The sequence below is a fragment of the Carcharodon carcharias genome, chromosome 16, assembly GCF_017639515.1.
Source record: "Carcharodon carcharias isolate sCarCar2 chromosome 16, sCarCar2.pri, whole genome shotgun sequence".
Taxonomy (NCBI): domain Eukaryota; kingdom Metazoa; phylum Chordata; class Chondrichthyes; order Lamniformes; family Lamnidae; genus Carcharodon; species Carcharodon carcharias.
In genome coordinates this window covers 20,120,179-20,137,430 of record NC_054482.1, presented here as the reverse complement: position 1 = coordinate 20,137,430, position 17,252 = coordinate 20,120,179, and the positions used below count along the sequence as shown (strand labels likewise).

The 17,252-nt window shown below is 42.0% G+C and overlaps 1 protein-coding gene across 1 annotated transcript in view; it reads right to left on the bottom strand.

Moving 5' to 3' along the window:
- The window catches only part of astn1 (astrotactin 1), a 2,752,121-nt gene that overhangs the window by 1,643,714 nt on the left and 1,091,155 nt on the right, over window positions 1-17,252 (bottom strand). The window contains exon 8 of the mRNA XM_041207794.1: window positions 9,904-10,050. Within this exon, the coding sequence (XP_041063728.1) occupies window positions 9,904-10,050 (147 nt within the window). The remainder of the gene's footprint in view (window positions 1-9,903; window positions 10,051-17,252) is intronic.

Genomic DNA, 17,252 nt, shown 5'->3' with positions numbered 1-17,252 from the left:
TGCAGGTGCATTTTTGAGACTAGTCCTAGCCATACAAGTCACAGAGCAAATAAACATCTGGATGACTTAAGATGATGCTCTCCATTATTAGAAACAGTAACATCAAAATTAAAAATAAATAACAGCAATGAACATAAATCTTCCACTGGATGAATGCATTTAATAGTAGCATATTTACTTTACTGGCAAAAACCTACAGAATTAAGATTCATCAATGACAAATAACAGGGCAAGATGAATTAAGTTGGGAGGAGGCTCTTTTGGAGCATAAACTTTGACATAGATAAATTGTATCGAATGGCCTGTTCCTGTATTGTAAAGTCTATGTAACACAGATGTGATAAGAAAGCCTACAAGATGTGAAATAGAAAATGCTGGTTCTGCACAGCAAGTTTGTCAACACTTGCAAAGGAAAAAGGACAGCTGATTGATATTTCAGCTGTGGGTAAATCTTCATCAGAACCAAAGGGCAGAATTTTCTGGTCCTGTTACAGTGGGGGCAGGGGTGGGGGAAGGGCTGGAAAATGCGGTGAGCCATTCAGAAGTCCATTGACTTTGGTGGGACCAGAGATTCCACTAGTGGGAAGGGCCGGAAAATTCCAGCCAAAATTATTGATAAACAGTGTATTTTAGCAAGGTTGGAAAAATGAGAGAGAAAGGGGAAAATCAACAGACACACCAATCACAGAGAGGCAGGAAATTGGTTGATTCGCATGCAAACTAAGTGCTTTGGGATTTTTCAGTGTTGGGACCCTTGCTCTTCCTGATACACATATTAATGACCTGGGCCTTGGTGTACAGGGCCCAATTTCAAAATTTGCTGATGATACAAAATTTGGAAGCATTCTGAGCTATGAGGAGGATAGTGTAGAACTTCAAAAGGACATCAACAAGCTGGTGGAATGGGTGGACAAGTGGCAGATACAGCTGAATGCAGAGAAGTGTGAAGTGATTCATTTTGGCAGGAAGAACACGGGGAGACAATATAAAATAAAGGGTACAACTCTAAAGGGGATGCAGGCACAGAGGGCCCTTGGTATATATGTGCTTAAGTCATGGAAGGTGGCAGGACAGGCTGTGAGAGTGGTTAATAAAAAGCATACAGTATCCTGGGCTTTATTAATAGGGGCATAGAGTACAGGAGCAAGAAGGTTATGTTAAACTTGTATAAAACATAGCTAGAGTACTGCATCCAATTCTGGGCTCCACTCTTTAGAAAAGTTGTTAAGACATTAAAGAGAGTGCAGCAAAGATGAACAAGAATGGTTCCAGGGTTGAGGAAATTCAGTTACAAAGATAAACTGGAGAAGCTGGGACTGTTGAGGAGATTTGATAGAGGTATTCAAAATCATGAGAGGTCTGGGCAGAGAAGATGGGGAAAAACTGTTCCCACTTGTGAAAGGGTTGAGACTGAGAGGGCACAGGTTTAAGGTAATTGGCAAAAGAAGCAATGGTGCCATGAGAACACATTTTTTCATGTGGCGAGTGGTTAGGATCTGGAATGCACTGTCAGAGAGTGTGGTGGAGGCAGGTTCACTTGAGGCATTCAGAAGAGAATTAGATATTTATCTGAAAAGGAAGAATGTGCAAGGTTACGGGGAGAAGGTGTGGGAATGGCACTAAGTGAGTTGCTCATTCAGAGAGCTGGTGCAGACATAACAGACCAAATGGTGTCCTTCTGTGCTGCTACAATTCTGTCATTCTGTAAAGGTTATATATATAAATGAAAGTTATTGTTGTTTAAAAGAAGATTGTCAGTTGACTTTAAAAAAATTGATATAATAATGAGACATAAAAAAGAGCAAATGAGTGTACAAATAGGAGAGGGTTCTAAGATAAAATCAAAATACTGCAGATGCTGGAAATCTGAAACAATAACAAAAATTGCTGGAAAAGCTCAGCAGGTCTGACGGTATCTGTGGCGAGGAGGACAGAGTTAACGTTTTGAGTCCGTATGACTCTTCATCAGAAGGGTTCTAAGACATGGGTCTGTGCAAATGGGAAATAAAAGGTGAGGAATGAGAGAAAAATAGAAAAAGAGGAAAATGAAAAATCCAGCAGGACTGAAATGAAAATATTAGAGTTGCACCTATTGTGTTTTGCTGGTATTTTTTAGTTTCAATTTTAGACATGCTGCTTTGGCACTTTGCCAAAAATGTTAAAAACTTTTCTTATCTTTGAACAGAAGCTTACTGACCTGATTCGCATTTCCAACATCTTCTATTTGTATTTCTGTTACATGAATGTTCCTTTTGTATCTCTTACATGGTTTAATAGCTATTTAACTAGTCAAGTGCTGGCCAAGGACTTCAAATACCTTTCCAAGCAAGAAACCATTGGAAATCAAATTGTCTAGAAAATCTGTATTACTTGATTCATAATGTAGCAATTTAAGGACTTATTAGAGACTCATGCAAAAGAAGTGAAGTATTTGCTCAATACGTGCAATTTTATTTTAAAATCCAAAACAAAGACAAGATTTTTTTCGGTGTGTTTATTTTATGCTTGTGTAGATATTCTTGAGAATTGTATCCTGCTTTCTTTGTAGTTATTTATTTAAACATCTGAAGAGAGAAGTTCAATTTTCTCTTAGAGAGCATGAAGTATACATCTGAGCTGCAAATTTGCAAATTCATTATAATATATTGTTTAACGCCGTAAGGATATTGTTGGGATGGTATTTCCTGTCCAGTCAAGCCTGTGGTCCTAGGCAGTCTTTTTTCAATAATGAACTAGTTAGCATAGAAATTGCAACAAAATCCATGTTGAACAGCACTCTGACAGAAAGTAACTGCCCTAACCTTTGAAAAATTCCAGTTGAGCAAGTGATTCAATTTCTAATTTGTTGTTTTGATTTACCCCAATGGAAAACATTTTTTGTCTTGCAATTCATCATCAAAGCTGTAACAAGGGGCAACATATTTTCAAAATAAATTAGTTAACAGTTTCACTCCCAATTTTGCGGGGAATGGAAAACAGGTGTCGCTAGGAAAGAAGATGAGCAATTTCAGCTCATCCAGCATTAATCCATCTTTGCTTTCGCTGCATTTCAACCTCAGCAAACAACCATGTTACTGAGTCTGTGTCCTGCCAATTCACATGGTATGTATGGTGTCACTAGGTTACAGTATCAATGACAGAAAGCCTCTCTCAAAAATGTGCAGTGTCTCCTCCAGGGAAAAGTATCTCATTAAATGCCATCTTACAGTATAAAACATCCTTACTAGTTGTTTCTCAGTGAGTGAGATAAATATGAACATATTTTTCTACTTGCATGCTACAATATTGGCAGTGTGCCCGCAGTGCCCGCCCAATATGGTATTGGGGGTCACAAACCATTTTAAGTTTCACCACTCAGTAATACCCTTTCAGTAAAGCATATTGGTGGTTAGGGATGTGGGGAGCAAATTCTGGACATGATGGGTTGTAAGAAAGGAGTTGGCTGTGAGCGGGTATTTTTTGGGAAGGAGCTTACAGCATTACTGCACCACTTGATCCTGCAAGAATGTTAAAAAGTAAACGAAAAGCTTTTTTTTTCCCCAGGAAGTTCTCTGTTGGTCCCTGTAGGGGGCATTGGTTGGGCTGTTCAATGCCAGGAGAAACTAAGACTTAATGCACTGTGTATGTCCTGCCTGTTTCTCCACAGAAATTACAATTGGAGCCCTTCAACAAGCTTGGAGCTCCAGTTTGCATATTCAAACAGCCTGTCGATATCATAAGTTCCTGGAGGTTCTTAAAGCTAGCCCGCACCTCTTAAAGGGGAGGGGCACTGTGGCTTGAGTAGGTTCTGGCAGTCATGCAGGAAGTGAATACAAACTGGCAAACTACAGAATGGCGTGGCACGGAAGAGATTTTTGGCCACTTGGTGGAGACTTTGATGCAGTAGATGGAAAGTAAGAGAAACGTCCACAAGAAAAGGGAGCCAGGAGACCCTCCAAATACACACTCAACAGGCAGTGGGCACAGGGTGTTCGTGCAGGTCAGTACCAAGAGCATAGCCCCAAGCCCCTAGATGCAATACTGCAAGAAGTTCAATGACCTTAAATGAATGGTCAAAGTCAGTGAATGCACCTTCACATGCTATAATCTGCCAACCACTACTTTCGGACGCTCATCAATTCATCATACATCATATCCCCATCACTCACTACCCAACAATTCTCTGTCAATCAGGACTCATACCTCATATGTCCTACCACACATCACTGTTGCAAGCTTCATCTCACAATCCTGTCTTGACTAGTATCCACTCAAATGGTACATGCATATACAGGGTTGAATTTCACGGTGCCTGCAGGTGAGGGCAGGGAGCCACTGGGGGGGTGCATGAAAAAATGGAAGGGAATACGGGACTGGAGTGCCTATCACCATCGTATCGCCATGACATTTTGATAGCGGCATTCAAGATAGAGAACAGCCTACCCACCCAGAGGCCAATTGAGCCACCTCAATGGCCAATAAAGGGCTTCTTCCCACTGACACTGGCATTTTACCAGGGCAGGTGAGTCCTCCATCACGTGGGGAGACCGCCTATTGAACCCTATGGATTTGGGGGATTGGCCCTGCTGAGCAGGTACTCTGTGGCCTCGATGAGTCCCTTGGCAGCAATGACCAGCTCTGCAGCAACATTCCCTTCCACCCTTACCAGCCAGCACCCCACCCCCACTTCCATTGCCAGGGCCTACCTGACTGGCCCTGGCAACCACCAATACCATTTACCTTGCTGCAAGGCCATTGTCCATCGATGATTCTTACATTTGGGTTTTGTGTCAGCAGTGGCTACCACTCCTCGGGGCACTGCTGGGACTGAAGAGCTGCCGGCCCTCTGACTGGTCAGCAGAGCTCTTTGATGCAGGGTCTCTTCTCTTAAAGGGCTGGCAGCTAATCTGTTGCTAGATTGTCATAAAATCTGGCTGGCGTTTTCCAAACAGCCAAGCGGGGTTGCCTCTAGCTTTCTGGCCCATCACTGGGGCCAAAACCATCCCAACAATTCCATCCAACTGACTCCAAAGATAGATAAACACTTTTCAACTTTGGGATTTCAATGGATATAAAGGCTGTAACCACTCATTACAGGTCCAACCCTTGCTACTAACTGCCTTAAAAGCAACATAAAAATAAGGATTTTATAAAGCAGGACAAAGGTTGTGGCATAGTGGTGTTGTCACTGGGCTATAATTCCAGAGACTCAGGACAATGCTCTGGCAGGACTAGAGTTAAAATCCCACCATAGCAGATGGTGAAATTTGAATTCAGTAAAGTCTAATGATGACCACAAAACCATTACCTGTTTGGTTCACTAATGTCCTTTAGGGAAGGGAGTCTGGCTTACCTGTAACTCCAGACCCTCAGCAGTGAACAAGGGCAGGTAAGAATGGGTAATAAATGCTAGCCAGCAATGCCAACATACCATGAACAAATAAAAGAATGCAGTAGTTGCATTATTGATAACACACTGCCAATGGGATGGTTTGGGATTAAGAAATTAGCTTTTAACATATAGTATTAAATTATCAGGTTCCAGTTTATATTGCTACAAAATTCATAAATGCTAGCAAAGTCCTGATTTATCTAGTTTTCCCAAAGAGATTCAGAAGCTGGTTGCGATTACAAATGTTACAACCACTAAAATGTATAATTTAGGCAGTGTGATAATTCCTAGAAGCCCCATGAAATTATCAAGACATCATGCAAGCGGAAAAAAAATGAAGATAATTGAAGAGCAGAGAAAGGGAAGGAGTGGAGTTTGAAACCACATGCACACAGTGAGCTAGGGAGAACTCTGAAGCACAAAGCCAGCGTGGACGTAATGATAATTTTCCAATCCATTTGGCATGCATGATTACGACACTGGGAAAATGGGATGAAATTTAAGCCACAGTTTCTCTGCCTCTCTGGCGTTGATTCTCAGGGCTATTCACTAGACAAAGACTGAATATTGTATTGCCTCGCCCTATCATCCTCCTCTCCTCCCCTGTGTTCTGATTCTAAACGCCAACTGCCACTGCTGCCCTGTGCATAGACTGGCTTTCTTTATTTTTCTCTCTTTCTCTCCACACTACAGCCAATGCTTATGCGAGCACAAAGAGCTCCCAACCCTGAGTCACTTTTATTGGTCGGCATCATTTAGTTGACAAGACATTTTGTTTTCCTTGTTCCGACTCAGATTCTGATTGGTGTATTTGTATTCAGCTTTTTTTTTCCACTGGCTACTTTTGGTGGACTCCTTTTAAACACTTTATATACCACTGGTCGGGTATGCATCATAACCTTAATGCATGCTCAGCTGTAATAAGGTTAAAGAGAGAGTGTCGGCTGAATTGTTGAGCTCCAAACTAGTAGTGTTGGTGTCAAATGAATGATGCATGCTGACTTCTGTCAGGATCTGCCTGCTCTGCCTACTTCTGGCAGACGTGAGGTGCTAATGTCTTCACCAGCATTAGGTCCTGTGCACTTTGCATCAGATATGTGCTGCAAATCCTGCTTTGGATCTTCAAAGGCCTCATAGTGCTCCAAAGCCAGGTGCTAACAAACCCAATTTCACATCCATAGTCTTCATGTACATTGAGATAAAAGCAAAAAACTGCAGATGCTGGAAATCCAAAACAAAAATAAAAATACCTGGAAAAACTCAGCAGGTCAGGCAGCATCTATGCAGAGCAGCACAGTTAACGTTTCGAGTCTGAATGACCCTTCAACAGAACTAAGTAAAAATAGAAGAGAGGTGAAATATATGTTTTTCCAAGTATTTTTGTTTTTGTTTCTTCATGTACATTGTTGGTTTGCCAGGACTGCCGGGGGAAACCAAAATTTCTGTGCTAATTTCCCTTCTAATCCAATAATTGCTACAATATCCCAGATGCCGATGTCTCTTACCCCTACAATTATACTGTATATATTTGATATCTTAGTTAAGTGACATTTGACTCCAGCGAAAATCTCCAGCTTTCTAATCTTTTCTGCCTAAAATTCTGCAACAAGTTGTCAAGCTAACTTTGTTCAGTTTTCTATCTAAAGAAGCCTTTATAATAACTGCATCTATCATTTTTTCCCAGAGTATCTATATCTCACTAAAATTATTATGTAACCACACAACATAACATAAACATTACTTTCATATTTTTGGTCCAACTTCTGCTAACATTTGCCATTATAAATTGTATGTCAACTTTTTAGTTTTCTGACATAACTTTCATCATTTTGTTTTGTTCATGAACCAACCAAATCATTCAAAATGTTTTTAAAAACTGCCACTTTGTTCACAGTAATTATTAGTGCCTAAAATAAGACTTTAACTCAAATAGAAAAATTGCAAGGTGATATATTTCAAAACAACACAGTTACTTCAATTCGCTGAATTTTCTCCTGTGTGTGTTTAATACCTTCAATAAATTGTTTGCTTCAAACTTCAGTCCATCTCAAAAGCCTGGGCTTTGACTGGGTAATTCTACTTCACTACAGGCAAGGGAATTTCAGTCAGATCTGTGCATAATGATTGTCTGCAGAGTTTACTAGTATATGTCTGTGCATCAACAGAAATTAATCGACAGAAGGATGAGTCTACTCATCCTGTGAGGATTTGATAGTAACTTTTCCCCAAGGACTTGACAAGAAATTGAAGATTTAATTTTCAAAGTTTTTATTTCAATAACATGATGAACTTATATCAATGCAATAATAGCAGCATTTATGATCTCCTAAAGGGGTAGAAATTCAAATCAAGCGGTGTTCCAAAATGGGCAGTATTGGCACCTGTTATACATCTGGTGTCTGGTGTTCAGTTTCATTGCAGCCTGAGATGAATTTCTACCCATAACGGTAAAACAATTGTGCCTACTGAGAGGTTATAACAATTTAAAAGATTAAAAAGATCAAAGGGCAAGAGTTTAAACTAGTAGGAGACTGGATGTTAATTGGTTATTCTTTTCCCAGAACCTCTGGAATACATTGCTGGCAGGTATGGTGGGTGCATGCCTCCAAGATGGAACTAGATCATTTCTTGACTGTGTTAGAGATCACATCATATGGAAGGTAAGTATTTTTATAAATAACACTTGGTCCACGTGATCTTCAAGGATAGTTTTGATTGTGTGAGGGGGGTTGGAGAGGAATTTCCCAGGGTACTATTTCCTCTTGGTTGTTTTGCTCCAACCAAGAAATCACATTTCCTCAGATCACCTGTGCCTTTATTAAAGAAGCAGAATTTTTAATTTAAATGATTTAAGACAATAGTGGAAAGATAGGAGTCAACTAGAGATGTGGAACTAGGGATACTTGAGGATGAACAAGGGTTTGGGGAAGGAGACTGATGATGAGAACATGTGAGGGATTGTGCCCTAATAATTCAAAAGGAGCCAACAGCAGTTTGGATCACAAACTTCTGGTCTCCCCCGTCACATAAAACTGTCAGATCTTGCCCCCCAGCCAATACTTCTCATTCCAGAAACCTTAGTGCTCCAGAAACCCCCCATCAGACCTGCTGAACCCAAGACTCTCCTCAGACTCACCCACCCTCCCCAATACTCTCAGTTCCTGGAAACTATATTTATTGCTCATAAATCTCTAAACCACATTTCCACTCCTTCCCTGAATAAAGAATTGCCTCAATGCTCCCAATTGTTGACCTCTTGCACACTAATGCCCCCAGATCCCAGGATTTCAGCTCCTAGTGATCCCAAATCTGATTCATTGTTCCCCATTGTACACAAATATGCCTTTATTATTGATACAAAAGCATCGAAGTCAAGCTCTCAAGTTGGAATCTTGCTGTCTATCACTGCGGATGTGCCATCATTCAACATTCTAAGTTTTTGTATGAGGCAATGAATGCCAGAGGCAGCCAGGGATTTTGATTCCTCCTACCCTTATATTCAGTGTAAAAAATTAATTTGCTGATTTAATTACTGTATGCCTCTTAAATAGTTCTAAAATTAGTTAATACCCATTGAATAAACAAACACTGGGTAGTCCAGTTTTCCATCCCAAATATAAATAAATGTTTGCACCTCAATGTAATTTTCTTACATTAACAAAACTTACTTCCCCAAAGAACTTTCTCCACTTACCTCCCCTAAGTGCCAAATCATACTGGGACATGGGACTGGATTTCCCACATGCCCAGGACCTCGAGGTCAGGAACAAATAGGGTCCCAAATCCACACTTGCTGGCACAGAATCCGGTGACGAAAACCTAATTGGTCACCTTCGCATTCGCCTTCCTATTAAGGACAGCGTGTGAGTTCTTGATGCCCAATCAGAGGGCCAGCAGCTCCTTCCCCTTGGCAACCCAATGGGAAGGACAGCCGGATGCTGCTGAGGGGAAGTGGGGTCCACAAGGGTGTCTCAACATGGAGGGCCCCTTACTAACCAACAAAGAGGGGCTGCATTGAATACTTCTGAAGCTGATCGGGACATCGGGTGGAGTGGAAGCCCCTCTGCTGGCTTCTTCACTGAGAGAGCTGCATCTTTGTAGCTCGATCATTAGGGCATGGTGTCTTGGAACCCAATGGCCCCTTAGTCTCGGCGGCCGCTATGATTGTATGGGCGGTTACAGCACGTGGTTGGGGGGGGTGCAGCGGGAGTAAGGGGGGGGGGTGCGCAGTAGGTGATGCTTCAGCATTGATAACAAAGCCAGCAGCAGTTCAAAATGGCTCCGGCGTTGGGGTCTTAATTTGATCGATCAGCTGCCTGCCCTTATGGAGTGAGCAGCAACTCAGTTCTCATCCTGCCCCTGGGAAAGCAATCCTCACATGGCTCCCCGCTATTTTCCCGGCTCCCCCACCTCCAAGCCCATCTCCATGGGACTGAGAAAGTCCAGTCTGTGGTTCCATAACCAATGCAACATGGCTGTCCTACATATCATCTTATAATGCATTGAATCAACAATAGATTTTCTGTACTCACCATCTGCAATGAGATGTTCTGGGACATGAAGAACAACTTTGACAGACAAAGGACAGGTCAAGTGGGAGCCATAAACCAACCCAATTACACAACCGATCACACTTATCAGTGTGAGGGTGGTTTTATTGATAGGGCTGCGGGGAGAACCTGTAAACAAGAACAAAAGGAAAAGAAAATGTTTGTTACCAATGTGAACAAAATTGCACTGATTTGTGTTCTAATATTGAGGAAGATAAGGAATGAATTTCATAACTATTTGTTATGGAGGACAAGCAGCAGTAACTTCCATACGGGTGCTTACCAATGTTTTCTTCAGTGTGAATCTCAGATAAAAATGTAGCAAAAATATGCCAGAAGCAAAGAGTCATTAGTACATTCGCTGCCCAACTTGGATCTGCATCATGCAAACCAGAAAGTTTAATATCCAGCCTATGTTAAATTAGCTCTGTAGGTGTAGTAGTTGGGAATCTACAATATGCCCCAGCATCGCTGAACTGTAGAGGGAGAAAAAGTCAGGCAGTATTTCTCCTCCTAATTGCGATCTTCCTCTGAAAAATGTACAGATGGGAATAGTTCATCTATGATGCCCAACCATCAAACTAGCCTGAGTCAGTGCCCTCAGGGGTGGAGTAGATGAAATAACTAAAGATGAAATAACTACCTGTCAAAATTTAATATACTTCATTGAAACTTTCCAATCAATCCAAATGCTAAATTCTCCTTAGAGAGGCTTGTGGGAAATCATTTACTGTTACTTCAAGGACCTTCACAAGCTTCCCCTGCATTCTCAAGGAAATGGTGTGCACAAAAGGAAACATAATTGGCAGGAATTACTGAAGTCACCTTTTCTTTCTAGTTGATGGTGTTGGGCTGGTGTTCCAGTTTCACTTATCAAGAACCAATCCATTGCAAGTGTTGATATTGACTAAGCAAGCAGAAATTAACGCTGTGACCTAATTTTAAAACATGCTCTGTAAGATTCAGTTTTGATAATAACAAAAAACAAGGCTTTTAAGTGCAATTTGAAAGCTTTCAAAGATTTACCACCAGTTCCTCCTACAGTGTGAGAATCATCACACAACAACGCAGAATGCACCATATATAGTAGCAAGTTACTGCAATGGCAAACATATTGGGCTGAACCTGTCAGGGGAGCTGCAAGTGCTGCTGCCAAGGCCAAAAGTGGGAGGTGGCAGTGGCCAATTAGCAGGTCACTGCCGAGGCCACCATCTAATTTCCCCCAATCAGAGGACCGGTAGCTCAGCAGCACCACTGCTAACTGGCAATATACCATGTTGGTGGAAAGACATTAAGCTCTCCTCCTGCATCTATCCCCATCACACTGACAGCCCTCCCACCTCCCAGCCCATCTCCAATCAGCTGGGAACATTAAGCCCCTTGTAAAATTCTTCAAAGGCTCCAAAAACAATTTAGAATTAACTTGCGTAGTTTGAAAATACCAAATTGAAAAGAAAGAATGTATTTGTGTTCAGGACCATTGTGGTGCATATTTTGGTTTCAAAAATTATCTCAACTATTCAGTTAATGTTAGTTCATGTAGCTTACTCTGAGCTAACCATTCATCCATAGGTAAAGCATCTGAGCCGCCAGTCCAGATTTAACAATACTATATAAAGACATAACCAAGAGACTGGGATGAAGGTGTAGCATGCATATTTCATTTTTAAAATGCGGCATTTTGAGAGGTGAGCTGATAATTCCATGAAGATTTGTCAATTAGTCAGGGAAGCCTTGCAATTCATATTCAAAATACGCATCATCATTTCGCAATAAACCCTGAAATACATCAGTGTGGCAGCAGCCTTCACCATATTAGCCCAGCACAGGGAAATCACTCAGAAAAAAAACATTAACTATAATGTCAAGAACACATTACATTTTTAAACAATTAATATGTTATGAAGATATCCTGAAACCATAGCCTTGGAAAACACTCATTTGCACAACCTGGTTTAAAACACCTTCCTCCACATTATCAAATTTATAATGTAAAATTTTCCCTGCGAACTTCAGGACTCTGCTGCGAGGCTCAGATGGGTGTCAGAAGCCCACACTGTGGGGGGAACAGCCACTAGCAGCGTGTTTTCACCAAAATTCACCAATTAATGGTCAGAGGGTGGCCTCATCATTCAATTAAGGATGGTGGGAAATCTCTTGAAGTGGGAGGGCCAAATTGTGGCTCTCCTCCACAGAAGAAGCAGCAGACTGCCATTCAGCTCATTGAGGGAGAGGCATCACCAAATTGGAGGAGCCGTCTCTCTAACTCCTTAAAGCCTTAAATAAAAAATGTCTTCAGCAGCCCCACTACTAGTCTGTTGATGCAACTGAAGCCAGGCAGGCGGGGAGGGCTTCTAAGTCTGACCGGAGCTCTGTTTCCCTTGGTCTTCCACTGGTAAGTCACCTCCAGGCATCAGTAATCCTACCCGATGCCTTAAACAAGCTGGAGACTGACTGGAAAATTTCAGTTGCCCTCTGACAATTGTGCTGAATAGGCCTTAAACATTTTCAATTGGCTACCGACTGCTTGTCAGCCTGCCAGCTGGTGGCATTAATTTACGTACTCAACTATCTCTGTGCCACCCTTATCAAGGCCTAAATATTCAGCTCATAATTTCTTACATCAGCACCCAAAGATGGGTGGCACGCTACTACTAGACGTGCTTGCAATTCAGGGTTGTTATTCAGAAACTTTCAGCCAGTGCCAGTTGATTTTGGTAAGAGCTGCTCTTCATATTTAAAACTTACTAACTTATCCCTAGTGCATTGTGAACAAATATTGTCGTAACTTAGACTGTTTTTTATTTGTTCATGGGATGTGGGCTTCGCTGACTATGTAGCATTTATTGCCCATCCCTGATTGCCCTTGAGAAGGTGGTGGTGAACTGCCTTCTTGAACTTCTGCAGTCCACGTGGTGTAGCTCTACCCACAGTGCTGTTAGGAAGGGAGTTCCAGGATTTTGACCTAGTGACAGTGAAGGAATGGTGATATATTTCCAAGTCAGAATAGTGAGTGACTTGGAGGGGAAATTCCAGGCAGTGGTGTTCCCATGTGTCTGCTGCTCTTGTCCTTCTAGGTGATAGTGGTTGTGGGTTTGGAAATTGCTGCCTAAGGAGGCTTGTAGCATGATGGGCCCTCAACATATGATGACCTGATGGATGAATTTTCAATGGGTCGATCATGACAAGGGAAAATCCCACTTCGTAGATTGGAGCGGTTTGATTTTGAAGTAGAAAACCACTCCAACTGGCAGACCAAACAACAATATGTAACCTGATTTAGCTGTGGATCTGAATAAGATAGTAAGGCCTGGATTGTCGGACCTGGATCAGATGCGCAGATTTGGGACGTTTCTCAACTCCAATGAACTGGCCTGGGAAAAAAAGGCCCAGAAATTGGGATGTTTTTTGGTGGGGGGTGGTGGTGGGGTGCAGGCTGGATTAGAAGTTGGACCCATCAAACCTGGAACAAGTGTGGAGGCTGCCAGGTGTAGAGACAGGTTGGCTGGAAGGCCTGACTCTGTGCACTGGCACTGTGCGGAAGATTGCAAAAAACACCAAAAATCAGCCCTCCAGCCCTCACCCCCCAGCATGTCCCAGCCATGCCAGCCCATGTCATCTCATGCTCCCACCCACACCAATCATGGATCCCCAAACACTCCTTTCTAACCTATGTCCCTGAAACAACCCCAACAGACCCCCATACCCTCTAATCTCCCACATCTCATGAATCTTCATACCCTCCATGTCACCCTATGCTCTATGTACCAACCCTCCACAGCCCCTCATAACCCTTATGCCCCCCATGCCCTTCTACCCACTCCCCATGGCCCCTCATACCCTCTATGCTAACTTAGTGCCAACTCTTGCCAACCAAAGCCACCTTTCCATGACTCTTTCCCTTACACCCACCATGCCAACTCACCGGGTATCCGCTATGGGCAAACCTCAGGAGCCGTGCTGACATAAAGTTGTGTCAATTGATGATGTCACGTTTTTTACGAAAAAAGCTCTCATTGATAAAAGAACCATTCAATACATTGAAATTCCTTCAACTAATCCCTTATGAAAACAAAGATTTCACTTAAGTACTTAGTCTCTTATGAAAATAAACATCTCCATTCTACAACCACTTGGGGGTGGCAGTCATACTGCTCACTTAACAGGCATTCCACTGTGATAATGTTAGGTTATAAAGTCAGTTATGCAGCACAAATCCTACAATGATAATCCTCAGGCTTATGTCAGCAGAGTGAAAGAGCCAGCACCTTTTTTTTTGTAATTCTACACTTTTTTCAGATTTAAAGTGCAGCAAACTTAATTCTCTTGGCAGCTTTGATAGTTTTGGCAGTTCTTTGATAGCTCTTTGAGAGCTTGACATTTCTTTGACAGCTTAACAGTTCTTTGACAGCTTTGACAGTTCTTTGACAGCTTGACAGTTCCAATGGGTTTATGCACATTTTACATGCATTAATGTCTAATTTTAACAACCCCAAAGGGCACCTGAACTCTCCCAAAGGGATACCTTACTTTTCCAAAAGGGTACCTTACCTTCAGCAAAGGAACCTGATCTCTCTCAGTTGTGCCCCTGGATCATGCCCAAAGGGGTCCCCTACCACTCCAAAAGGGTACCGTGGCTACCCAAATGAATCCACAAGGTCCTGACTTGCTCTTTCCTGGTCTAATCTTCAAACTTCAGATTTGAGACACCTACACAAACAAGTCGAGGCAGCTGCTGACTTATATTGGCAGCTGCCTCCAGGAACCACAGATGTGCAATTTAGAACTCACCTCCATTCAACCCCTACGGAAATGGCAGAGGCCAGTTTCATGGGTGGGACTTCCAGATTCAGGCCTCTGCTGGCACTTCAGTGCAGATAGAGGAACCTGCACAAAAAATTCAGGCCTATGTCAGCAGTCTGATGCCACCTGATTGAAACTCTTCTATTGCTAGCAATGCAGGTTCTTTCTATTACACTCGAGACCTTGAGAAAAACAAGCAGCCACGTAAAACTGGATTGCCCCATCTTGCTCCTTGTTTGTCTTTTCTGACCAAAACACGCTGTTTTATGCGGATCCTTAGCATTAAATCAGGATCTATGTTGTTGTTTGGCCTGCAAATTGTTGTTTTCTGCTCTAAAATCAAACCTCTCCAATCTCTGAAGTATAATTTTCTTTTGTTACAATCCACCCATTGAGAACTTATCCATCTGCTCATCATATAGTGAGGGCTACAAGTCTAAATGTCCACGATTTAAACTCCCAATGCATTAGGAATAAGCTAGTAAGTTATTAAAGAGCAGCTCTTACTAAGACCAGCTGAGTCTGCTGGAAAGTTTCTGAATAACAACACTGAATTACAAGCATGCCTAGTGGTAGCGTGCCACCCATCTTTGGGTGCTGTAATATGAACAGATTGCGTGAGGTCTGGAGGATATAGAAGTTGACACTCCCTGGAAGTCATTTGTTTCTTGATGTCAATCTGTAGTACCTCCTTCAGAATAGAGTCAAACATCATCTTTTTACTGCCAACACGGGACAGCACCAATAAATAACCCACCATCAGACACCCCAGCAATTCCAAATTATTTAATAACTACATAAGTAAACTCCATTATTGGCATATTGATTTGAGAATAATTGCCATGCAGTGATGTATATTTATGATTTCATAAGGTGACAACATAACTGAATGAGAATTACCCCTAATACTGGGATCTAAAACACATTATCAAAATAAGCTTTTTGATTCCATTATTTTAGCACTCCTTCAAAGTTATTGATTTTGTCATAAAGCTACTTTAAGGCCCATTTCTCCACACTTATTTTATTGCTGTCATGTTGACCAGCCCCATAATGTTGGATGAAGAGTGGAGATCAAGTTTTACAGCAGCTGAAGTGCAATAAATGTGCCACATTTTATTGCTTAGGGGCCTTACAGGCAGAGACAAAGTAATTCTACAGGAATTGAAAAAAAGCAAAAGAAAGAAATCAGGATTTGAGTAGCTGCAAATTAAGTACAGTTGTGAGCTTTAATATTCACAAGTCATTTATCCTCAAGGCTTCCCAGAGGCTCAAAAAGATTCCATGAGATCACAAAGCCTTAAATTTCATGAATTGAAAATGGGTCTGATCAACTCCATGTTGGAAAATTCCACTAACTTAACAGAGAAAAAACATCTTGAGAAGAAGAGATATGGATCATTAGCAGCCTAATCATTTATCTGACTAACAGCAGCAGGATATCTTGTTGTACCGAGATTATGATCTATGCCCATTATATTGTCTTGTTGTGAGTATCAGCACCGTCTTTCTCCCAGAGGCAGTCCAGTGGCATAGTGCATGATTCACTAGGGCGGTGCATTTGGTTAGCATATCATGAACATCACTACAACAATTGCTTACATTTAAATAGCACCTTTAACATAATGTTGCATTCCAAGGAGCTTCACAAGAGTGTACGGAGGATATAAAGTACTGACATGAGCCAAGGAAGGAGACATCTAGATAAGTGACTGAAAGCTTAGTCAAAAATGTAGAATTTAAGGAGTGTTTTAATGGCAGGGGGAGCGGCAGAATGGCAGGTAGGTTCAGGAAGGGAACTCCAGAGCTTTGGATCATGACAGTTGAAGACATAGCCACCAACGGAAGGGTGAAGAAAACCAGGATGGACAATAGGCAAGAATTGGAGGATTGCAGATATCGTGGAGGTTTGTAGAGCTGGAGGAGGTTTCAGAGGTAGGGAGGGGCAAGACAATAGAGGGATTTGAAAACAAGGATGAGAATTTTAAAATTGAGGGAACCAATGTAGGGCAGCAGGCACGGTGTTGATGACTGAAACGGACTTGGTGCGTGTTAAGAAACAGGAAGCAGAATTTTAGATGTGTTCAAATTTATCATGGGCAGATGACTACAAACCAACCAGGAAACCATTTGATTAGTTGAGCCAGGAGATAATAAAAGGAATGGATGAGGAATTCTGCAACAGATTGGCTGAGGCAGTGACATACATGGATGATATTACAGAGGAGGTAGAAGTAGGCGGTCTTATTGATAGCCAGGGACGCAGACGGAATCAGTGAGCAGGGAACAGTGTTTGTGGTGAAGGCGGAAGGCAATGGTTGCAGTCTTCTCAATGACTACTTGGAGGAAATTTCTGTTCATTGGGAGAGATGGCAGTGAGGTAGAGCTGGCTGCCGGCAATGTACATACAGTACCTGGCATTGAGTTTTCGGGTGATATCACCAAGGTGGGGCATGTGGGGGAGAATTATGAGGGGACCAAGGATAGTTCCTTTGGAAACTCCACAGGTATTGATGAAGAAGCAGAAA